The 10,135-nt window shown below is 58.7% G+C and overlaps 4 protein-coding genes across 4 annotated transcripts; all 4 read right to left on the bottom strand.

Annotated features, from left to right (window-relative positions):
- Window positions 1-475: 475 nt before the first annotated feature.
- Window positions 476-1,201, bottom strand: GGTG_10484 (nitroreductase; the record flags this gene model as incomplete). Its single annotated transcript, XM_009228357.1, has 2 exons — window positions 476-793; window positions 914-1,201. 2 exons carry the CDS (start codon window positions 1,199-1,201, stop codon window positions 476-478), a joined length of 606 nt encoding a protein of 201 aa, XP_009226621.1.
- Window positions 1,202-1,600: 399 nt separating this feature from the next.
- GGTG_10485 (hypothetical protein) lies at window positions 1,601-3,049 on the bottom strand (the record flags this gene model as incomplete). Its single annotated transcript, XM_009228358.1, has 4 exons — window positions 1,601-1,651; window positions 2,107-2,301; window positions 2,371-2,773; window positions 2,952-3,049. 4 exons carry the CDS (start codon window positions 3,047-3,049, stop codon window positions 1,601-1,603), a joined length of 747 nt encoding a protein of 248 aa, XP_009226622.1.
- A 286-nt stretch (window positions 3,050-3,335) lies between these two features.
- On the bottom strand, window positions 3,336-6,093 carry GGTG_10486 (FAD binding domain-containing protein). The gene has a single exon (XM_009228359.1). The coding sequence runs from the start codon at window positions 5,599-5,601 to the stop codon at window positions 3,697-3,699; it is 1,905 nt and encodes a 634-aa protein (XP_009226623.1). The 5' UTR covers window positions 5,602-6,093; the 3' UTR covers window positions 3,336-3,696.
- Window positions 6,094-8,502: 2,409 nt separating this feature from the next.
- On the bottom strand, window positions 8,503-8,932 carry GGTG_10487 (hypothetical protein; the record flags this gene model as incomplete). The annotated part of the gene is made up of 2 exons (XM_009228360.1): window positions 8,503-8,768; window positions 8,917-8,932. The coding sequence occupies 2 exons, from the start codon at window positions 8,930-8,932 to the stop codon at window positions 8,503-8,505; spliced, it is 282 nt and encodes a 93-aa protein (XP_009226624.1).
- Between the last annotated feature and the right edge of the window lie 1,203 nt (window positions 8,933-10,135).

The raw sequence follows: 10,135 nt of genomic DNA on the forward strand, positions 1-10,135 counted from the left end.
GAGGCGCCGGCGAGGGGCAAGGGCGGGCGCGACGGCTTCTCGGTGGGCCGTGGACAAGGGGCAGAAGGTCAAGATGGGGGCAGGCGCTGGGGCGGGTGGACGAGGAGTGAGCGAGGGCGNGTTTTGGGACGGATTGGCTGATACCGCCCTGATTATATAAAAAGCCAAAAAAGCAACAGCAAGTGTATGAGGTCGAAATAAGAAGGGGTTGGTGGGATTTGCAGTGACATGCACGTCCCGATGCACTAATCATACGCGCGAGCCACTTGGCTTTCCAGTCAGCATCCGCGTGACCTCGAGCTCAACGACATTCGATTTCTAGAGGATATTCAAGAGTGCCAAGCTCCAGGTATCATTGATCTAGCCTTGTCTAGGTTTCTTGCTTGGAATATATACAGTCCAAAAACGCAAACGCTTTCTATTGTTTCTTTTTTTTTTTTTTCTTTTTGTCTTTTTTTTGTATCTTGTCATTCGTCTAAGCGCCAAAGACCTTGACGCGCTCCTCGAGGGGCTTAAAGGTCTTCTCGCCGGCCTCGCCCGTCTTCTTGCCAAAGACGAGCTGGGCGTTGAGCTTCCAGGACGCGGGCAGGCCCCAGGCGGCGGCGACCTTGTCGTCGACGATGGGGTTGTAGTGCTGCAGGTTGGCGCCGACGCCCTCGGCCTCGAGGGCGAGCCAGAGGGTGTACTGCAGCATGCCGTCGGACTGGGTGGTCCAGCCGGGGAACTTGTCGGCGTAGAGGGCGAACTTGGCCTGCATGGCCTCGGTGGTGGTCTGGTCCTCGAAGAAGAGGATCTTTTTTGGAGGAGTTAGTTTTTTTTTTTTTTTTTTCTCCCTCTTTTTGTCGATATTGGGGAGCTGGCGAGGGGACAGAAAAAAAAAAAAAAGAGTGAGGGAGGAGGAGACAAAGCTTACCGAACCAGCACCAGCCTTGAAGCCGTTGACGCGCGCCTCGGACGCGGGCCAGCCGGCGGCGGGCACGATGGCCTTGAGCGTCTCGGCGACAATGTCCCAGAACTTGTCGTGCTCGGCGCCGAAGAGGACGGCGACGCGGTTGGGCTGGCAGTTGAAGCTCGAGGGCACGTGGTTGACGGCCGTGTTGACGATCTCCTGGACCCGCTCCTTGGACACGGGCAGGTCCTTGCCGAGCGCGTAATGCGTGCGGCGGGCCTTGACGAGGTCCAGGAAGGCGTTGGCGGACATGGCGGCGGTTTGTTGGTGGCGGCGGAAGGTGGAGCGGATGACCGGAGAGGGTGAGGAGAAGGGCGTTCTGGCGAGTGGTGCAAGACGTCTGGGTATGGCGGCTCGGAGGACCGTTCTGGCGACGAGGGAGGAGCTCATGTGGCCGGTGGAGGGGGGACGAGGGGGTATTTATACAGCAGAGGTATGTGTACGGGCACAGGCAACAACGCAGCGATGGGTATATAACTAGCCAGGTGTTGTCTGCCACGGCGGGCCGTCCGTCTGTTGCTGAAGTTGCGGGGACGTGGAGGGTGTCGGCGGCGGCGGGGGGAGTCGTTGTCGTGGCCACCTAGGTAGGTGGAGAGAGAGGTGTGGTGTGCATGATAGGCCTTCTTTTTTTATTATATACCCGCCCAAGCATCATCCACCGCCCGTTCTGCGCTGCTGGCACGTCGCGGCGGCCCCGCCGAGCTGGCGGGCAGTTTTGGCGCAGGGGGTGTTCCATCATCTCAAGACTGGAATACAGGGTAGCTTATTGCTGACACGCGGGGAGCGATGGCACGGTTGGGTTGACTGGGACTGATAGATTTCAAATCCGGAGAAGGGTGGTTCGTAACCGAGAGATATGATTATCGAAAGCGTATCAAAACCGCATGCATATGAGATGAACAGCACAAACAGACGCAGCCGCCGTCACCCAACCCCCCTCGTCCTCCCGCCGAAAACTCGAGCTTCCATCGCGTTCGAAAAGATTGAGTGGGACACAAACAACCCTGCAGCAGCGCCTGACGCAGCCCGCTGACTCGGTGATGGCCAAGCACAATCGCGCAATCCGGCAGGCGGGCAAGGGGGGAGGCTGGCTTGCGGGCGCCGGACCGACATCAGTAATGGATTTTTAAGCAGGACAAGCAGCCGCGCGCACGCACGCATGTTTTGTGGGGGTTGTGAGCGGGGCCCGCGCCTTCCCGCGCGCTTGTTCGATCGAGCCCAGCGTGGAATTCGTTCGATTTTATTCCGAGTCGGGGGAGGAGGAACGGGATGAGGACGGCGGCGGGAACGAGCCGGGCGCGAAGAGGGGATGGTCCAGAAGCTCTGTAATCGTCGGCCGTTGGTCGGGGTTTCTGTAGGGGGGAGTCGTTGGTTAGCAATAGTCGGGGTATCAAACAAACAAAACAAAAACAAAAACCCACATGTAAAGCACCGCCGCAGGAAATCCGTCCAGTTCGGCTCATCCTCCAGTATCTTGACCCGCGCAGCATCTCCCTCCTGTCCACCACACCCTCCCCCTTCTTCATCTTCTTCACCGCAGCCACCCGCTCAGGCAGCGTCCTCAGCGCCCCCGGCAGCCCATCAACACCACCATCGCCAGCCGCCACGTCGTGCAGCAGCGGGACCAGCAGCACCTTTGCGACCCCTTTGTTATCGACCATCATAATATGCCGCATCTCGGGAAGCACGAAATCCACCACCCCCCAGGTCGCGCGCCTGCGCGCCGCGCCGTGCACAAAGACGCGGAACAGCGGCAGCGGCGGCGGCGGCGTCTGGCCGGGCCTCTGGTAGGCAAAGATGCTCTCGAGGTCGCCCCGCGACGTGCTCGGTCAGGAGGTAGGTGTGGCCGTCTTCTTTGGCGTCGTCGTCGCGGTGGTGCGGGCCGATGATGGAGACGACCTGGGTGGGCTTTTTGTTCCCTCTGCCGCTCCGCGAGGCGCGAGGCCTTGTGCAGCACCGCCGCGACACGCCCGCCGCGTCGAGGTCGAGCCGGTGCGCCTACACAAAGTCCCCCTTTTCGCGCGTCAGGGCGAGGGTGACGGGCCCGTAGCGCCCGTCCCAGAGGTGGGCTCCCAGGAACAGCTCGTCGTCCTCGTCCATGGCTGTGGGTTATGCTGCTGTATGTCAAGTGGCCGCGTTTATCGGTTGATGCGTTTGCCGACAACAGGTGAGAACAGTAACGATCGAGATGGTGGTTATAAACGGGTTGGACAGCCGTCCCCAGACCGCCCCTCGTTGTTGCCTATTGTGATGGAACCAACAGCCCCTCCTCGTCGGCTGTCGACCCGTGACAGCTAGCAGATGCGCAACGCCGTCATGTTTCAGGTCAGCGTCCCCTGTATGCCACCAAGAAATACCCAACATGTCAACATTTGATATCAACGTTTGATATATGCTATCAAAACTCCGCCCCGGCCGTCCGACTTGCGCACATTGCTGTGCAGACGAGACAGCCTATGTACCTATTTGCATGTTTTCAGGTGTGTAACCTATATAAACCGAACGCCCCGATAAGAAGTGGTGAGATGTCGAAAGCTTTCCTGCATCTATGCCCATTTATAGAGAAAAAAAGAGAAACAAAAAAAGAGTGCCATTGTATCCCCAGGTAGCCATGGTTCTTTTCTCTTGGTCCGTCAAATAACCAGGAAACCCAGCCCGAAAATGCATGCCCAAACGGCCAACTGTGCTTTGCTCAGTTTTCATGCGCCTCGTGACAGAAAAGAAAATCAAGGATAATGAATATAAAATCACCACGTCTCGGCAATGTACTGGCCGACCTCCCTCTTGAGGTCCCAGAACTTGTGCGCCTCCTTGCGGCCGAGGTTGCCCTTCTGCATGGCCACCTCGACGAGGGCCTCCTCGACGCCCTCACCCATGCCCCTACTGGAGCCGCAGACAAAGACGCGGCCATCGACCGAGTTGATGATGTACCAGACCAGGTCGGCCTGCGCCCGCACCTCCTCCTGCACGTAGCGGCCCTCGCCGCGCCGCGACTCGACCACGCGCTTGACCTCGTCCTCGTGCACGCCCCACTCGCCGCTGTAAATCTCGTCGACGAGCGAGTCGCGCACGCCCTGGAGCACCCAGACCTTGTTGGCGCAGTTGGCCGTCTTGAGCCGCCGCTGCACGAAGCCGCGGAACGGCGCGATGCCGACGCCGGCGCCGATCAGAAGCATGGGCCCATCCGTCATGAACTGCTTGGCCAGCGGGTTCGCCATGAGGCCCTTGAACATGGGGATGAATACCTCGGGCGCCTCGCCGCGCTCCTGGGTGCCCAGGAACCGCAGTGCCTGGCGCTGGAAGAAGCCCGAGCCGATGCCCATGCGCGTGCCGCTGCGCCAGTCGTTGTCCGAGTGCACCGTCACGGCGATCTCGACGATGCGGTGCTGCTTGCCGTCGCGCGTCTCGAACGACTCGTGCGGGTCGTTGGACAGCGAGTAGAAGCGCGGCATCAGCGGCTGCAGCACCGTCAGGAGCCGGTCTAGCGGCGGCTTGGACGACGGGAAGGCGTGCAGCAGCTGCACGAGCGACACGTGCGGGCCCGTCCGGAAGTCGCAAAAGACGCCCTGGCCCTCGGCCGAGCAGAGGAAGAGCAGGACACGCCGCTCCACCTCGTCCGTGGCGTACTCGGCCAGCACGCGGAGGAGGGCCTTGGTTGGGGGGTAAGATTGCACGTCTGAGCACCACGTGAGCAGCGCCCGCCGCGTCGTGAGCAGCGACCGCGCCGCCTCGTCGCCCCAGACGGTGGGCCAGCGCCCGCCCGTGGTGCGTAGGAGTGCCGGGCGGTCGCGGAGGAAGCGCGGGACCAGGAGCAGGTCGAGGATCTCGTCCACCACGGCCGAGTCGTTGGGCGCCGACACGCCGATGGCGCCGCCGACCTTGAAGTCGACGCCCTCGCTGTCAGGGTAGTCGGTGATATCGAGGTCGAAGTGAAAGGTGCGCTTCTCGGCACCGGGCCTGGTCAGCTCGCGCGTGTTGTGCATGCGCGCGGCGAAGACGTTGTGCGGCGGGTGCGGCTGCACGAATTTGGGGGGCTGGATCGACGTGTCCTCCGAGTTGAGGGAAAGGTCGCGCAGCTTCTCAACCGCGCAGTCAAGGGTTGGAACAGAGTCTGTTGACGCCAGCGGGATGGACGAGTCTACGGGTGAGAGTGAAACGGCAGAGTCTGCTGACGAGGGCGGGTTTCTGGATGCCGCTGCTGGCCTAATGGATTCGAAGAAGGCGGTCTGCGGGGGGAGATCGGCGACATTGGTCAAGGTGCTCGGGATGGCGTCAATCTTGAGGAGCAGGGACTGGAAAGCGTTGTTGCCGGGCAGCTCAGGCTTCTCCAGCTCGACGCCATCCTTCCTGGCGGCCGACTTGAAGCAGCAGCCACCGCCGCAACACCTCTTGACGACCTCGGCCGTGGACTCGCCCGTGATGCGCTGGATGTCGGCGGCGCTCTGGGCGATCAGACGGGTCGAGGCGCGCCGCCGCCGGGGCAGCTCCGAGGGCGGCGTGCCATCATCCAGCTCCTGCTCATTCTCGGTCGAGTCGGAAAAGGTGAGTGACGGGGCAATTGAGGGAGCACGGGGCTCCTCTGGGATGCAGCCCGAGGTCGACTCGGCCAGGATGGTGTCTAGTCGGGATTGCATTGTCGCTGTTGTCGCCATGAGGTGGTGGGGGAGCGATGTCGGGGTGGTGATGAGAAAGTGTTGGCGAGCAGGCAACGGGGCAGGTCGGCAGGAGAGTCGGACGGCCGTGGGAGAGCGGAGAATAGATGTATTAATGAGGGAGGAGGGTCGTCGTAGGGGTTCGGCAAGTCAATGGCCAGCGGGCATGGCAGAGGGACCGACAAAAGGCAAAATGGAGGAGGGGCGACGAGAAAAGCGAAAAACTCGATAGGGGGAAGGGGGTTTATCAGATGGATCAGATAACGCTCAGGCCAGCCACACTGGACCCAAATTCTAGGCCCTTGGTACCGTAGCCCAACAAAGTCGACGAGTCGGATGGCACCCTGCAGTGGGAAATTAGCCCAAGACAGGCGGTGGGAGAGAGTGATATGGCCAGATATCGCAGCTGCTGAGAAATGAGCAAGGTGCAGCTGAGCCGGAGCGGTGGGAGAGGTGAGAGGCGCAGTGGGAGCCCGCTTATGAGAAGACGTCAAATCCAGGCCACTTTGATCAAGTAACATGGGCTCCATCATTACACAAGCCTGGGCTCGCCTGGCGTTCTCGCCAAGCCTTCCCCAGCCAGCCCCACATCCAGGCGGGGCTTTTTTTCGCACCTGGCCGCCGGTCTTCGCCGTGGTCGGAGCCAGCGCGCGGGTGGAAATCTCCAGCTGCTGTGCTGCCGCCGGAAATGCTCGGCTGAATATGCGCCTCCTTTCTCCTTTGGGCTGTCAAATGCCACGCTTACAGCTGCATTTCCGGGACGCCGTTTTTACCCTGTTCTGTTCGTATAGATGGACAAGAGGGCAATATTGCGTGCGGTGCCTTTTTTTGTTGGTCCAATCGTCCCATTGCGATGCATTCCACGGCAATGGTCTCGTGCACTGGTCACCCCATTTTGCCCCCAACTCTCGCCACCCAATTCCAACTTTTCTTTCCCCTGCCTGCAACAGTTCATAGTCCATCCATCCCGCCGGCTTTCCTCGTATGCTCCCACGGCACTACGGAAATGGAAATGGGCAATGCCGGGTGTCACGGTTACACTATGCACGGTGGCATATGGTGGTGGTAAGTGGCAGTGGTGCAATGGGAGAACTATCCTCCCTGGTGCCGACATTCTCTGCGCACGTGCCGGCACCGAAAACCCGCGGACAATCACCGCGGCTGGCAATTGCGGCCGAGCCTTTGTTGCCGGCAAGATAGACCTTGGAAGATCCTTGCGGACAGACGGGGGTGGCCACCGCTTTCTGGTCATGCCCGAAGTGTCTGCTCGGAAATGCCCGGCGGGCAATTGAGTCCCGGCAGGTAAGAGTGTTTTTTTTTCTTCTTTTCTTTTTTGCCTTTCTCTCTTCCCAGACCAGATGCGTTTTCGAATTCGCATCCCACGGTCCCTTGTCCGGTCGCCTCCGACCTCGGCCCAGCCGCCCTGTCGCTTTGTCGCTGACACAATCTTATCTCATCCATCATGACATGGCGTCTTGGTTGGCCCTCAGCACCCTTGTCCGGCCCACTTGCCTTGCTCCTGTTTGGCGCGTTTGCTTCTCGATGGCGCATCTGATGAAAAACAACAGTCATTGCTCCGTCACGAATGGACGGTCAGTGAAGGCGCCAAGAGCTGCTGACAGCTCTGTTGACAGCTCACCCGCCTGTTGAAACGACAATCTCCTCTGCCGTCGGGCTGACATACGTAGATAGGAGATGCGTGCCCTGCCTCTGTACTTTCGACTATTCTTTCGACTATCCTCAAACCAGGCGTCCGGCTGGGTAGCACTGGTACTAGTCCGCTGGTACATGTCCACTGGTACATGTCCTGCGCGATTTTGGGCCGCCACCATGCCGCTCCTGTCCCCCGCGTTGCCCACAGAAACAACATCTGCCGCGGGATAGAGTTACCACTGGTTGGGGTCCGGCTTCTCCGGCCCTGCGAACGTCTGTCTGTGCTGTGGGGCTTAATCTCCGTTGTTACAGGTCATCTTAATCTCAGGATCAGATAAGATGGTGTTGAAGGTGTCTCCTCCCCCTGGCTTCATGGTGTCATCGGCCCGTCTCATGGGGCCACGTAATTCGAAAGAAATACGATCAAGGACATAGATTGTCCGCAGACACTCTGCATGGGCAAGGAGACGTAACCGAACTAAAATACTTGGCACACCTTGGGCCCCAATGCCACCGCACCCGTCCATCTCTCATTTCTTTCCATCCAAAGGTCCGCTTCTTGGGGGGAGGGCATAGAAAGCATGCCAACGGCGACTGTTGGCTCTGCTGTAAAATGGTGGCAAGATACAGCCCAGTACCGTATTATCTCAAAAGGACGGGATTTATACTAAACCCTTTTTGGGCTCAGCGGGACCCGTCTTCTGGTCGACTATTCTATTAGAAAGAAAGGCTGGAGCAAAAGTGAAGCGCACGCGCAGTTCGTATAGCGGAACAGACCGGATGACGGGCTCCCGCTAGACCCTCAACCGTTTAGTAATAAACCACGCCCGTTTGAGATAATATGGTGGTACATGCATCTTCCTCGTTGCTCCTTCGCAAACCTCTTTTTTATAATCACAATATCCCATACACCCTTTATCATCTCGACGTACTTTGTCTTCCTTTGCAACCGCCTTCCGATAGGTGCAAATCCCAGTAATGCGATGCGTAGCTGAGGAGTGTCCAGCGCCGCGACTGAGCGAGTAGAGCTTCGTCACTCCCACAGATTTCTCCTTGACCAAAGGCACATATCAAATAGTCGAGGCATCGCTGGCTAAGCCTTCAGTTTTGATCCGGCACATTCCGCTTGCCACGCCATAATAGGTGCGGCTCAGTAAAAAAAGCCCCCAAGCCGGCGCTAGGAATCAGACAAGATCCGGTGCCCGAAGCTATCGCGGAGCTCGGGCCCCGTCTTCTTCGCCTCGTCCGTCAGGGCCCGAGGTGACAGGCCGCCAGGAGCCCATCGAAGGCCTGCGCGTCACGATCCACCAGTACGTGCGGCACAAGCCCTTGCATTTGTACATTTCCAGCTCCGACGAGGAGTTTAGCCAGACCTTGATAGAGGAGGCGGACAGGTGCGAGGGTTTGGCAAGGCGGGCGGCCCCCCGCCAAACCCGGCAACCCCAAAGCCAAACCGGCGCAGTGCGGGAAGCCCAAGGCGTGCCGGCCCAAAAACCCGACCCCTCCCGCCTGGTCTGCATGCGTTGGTGTCAGGGCAGCGTATAGCAGCGGCGTTTTGGTCGAGGTATATAGGTCTGCACAGGTATCGTGGAGCTAGGGCAGCACATCGCAACCGAGTTCTGATTTCGGGTTCATAAAACCAGGTGCAGTTACTTGGCGTACGGGCGGCCTTGATCATGGAATCAAGGCTTAGATTTGGAGTTACTAGCAGAATACACTTTGCCCTTCCCATCCTCGCCACTTACTATCAGGAGGATCATCCCACTCGTCCTCAATAATAAGCCCGCCCCTCAAGTTGCGTCGGGTCGAGCCTGATCCCCAGCCTGGACAAAAAAACAAGACGCCCCCGTCAAGCCCGCGCTGTCGCGGATGCTAGGCTCGACCCCCTTTCATATCAGTACCCGGCAGGCTCAGCAACTGCTTCCTCGAGAGATTCCCACAAACCCCGCCCAACCTGTCCCCGGATTTAGGTGCCTCCAAGCCCTCCATTGCGCTATGGCCTAGTGCTTAGCGAGCCGGGCGAAGGTTAGAAGAGGACTGTATATCTTTAGCATGGTGGCAGCCTTATATGCCTTGTATGCAGGCTAGCTTTCGAGAAGCCCACCCATAATCCTGCCTGCACCTTGGTTCCAAAATCGAATCAACCGAGCGACACGAAGGAGCCCAAGGAAAATCAAGCCCACATCTGAACCCCTGCCAGACTACAAAGTCAGCTTCGTCCTCTCCATATTTCCCAGGCCGTGTCAGGCAGTCTCCGTGCGCTAGAGGCCAGGGCCAGTCAAGGCTCGCTCCAACCTAAACGGCATATCCAACACCTTTTTGGACTGTGATGGTGCCGCGTCAGAATCTGTCATTTCTTTTGCACAAGTGACCAAGCGTCGACTCGCAGCAGCACAGTCCCACGACAACACACAAGACAGGAGGCTCGCCTATCCATGGCGGAGCCTCGGCTGTAGGTGGACGGCGCACCAAGGTACTTTCGGGCACCAGGACATCCCCCAAGAAGATGCCAACTACCGCATCGGCAGCATCTCGAGAGCCGTGGTAAAAGGTGACTTCCCGACGGCACAAGAGACGCACTAAGAACCACACATCAAAAGCTGCAAAGATTATCGTTTAGCCAACAAAATTACACGCTAAATGATGTTTGTGGGGGTGTCTATGTACGTTTGTTTTAGGAACATGAGCAGTCAGGCAGTGGTGGGTGGTGGTATGGAGGACACGGGTCTGTTGGGAAAGGGGGACCTCCCGAGTGACTTTGCCCCATTGACTCCTTTTTCTTTTTCCAAAAAAAAAAAAGGCAATTCACCATCACAGCGTAGGACATGTGGATGGGCTGGGGGAACAATGGATCGCGAGAAGCCAAAACAACAAGCCGGCC

Source organism: Gaeumannomyces tritici (assembly GCF_000145635.1).
Source record: "Gaeumannomyces tritici R3-111a-1 unplaced genomic scaffold supercont2.6, whole genome shotgun sequence".
NCBI lineage: Eukaryota > Fungi > Ascomycota > Sordariomycetes > Magnaporthales > Magnaporthaceae > Gaeumannomyces > Gaeumannomyces tritici.

Excerpts from the sequence above, each read along its gene's own strand:
- GGTG_10486 (XM_009228359.1), bottom strand. The coding sequence starts at position 5,601 with ATGGCGACAACAGCGACAATGCAATCCCGACTAGACACCATCCTGGCC.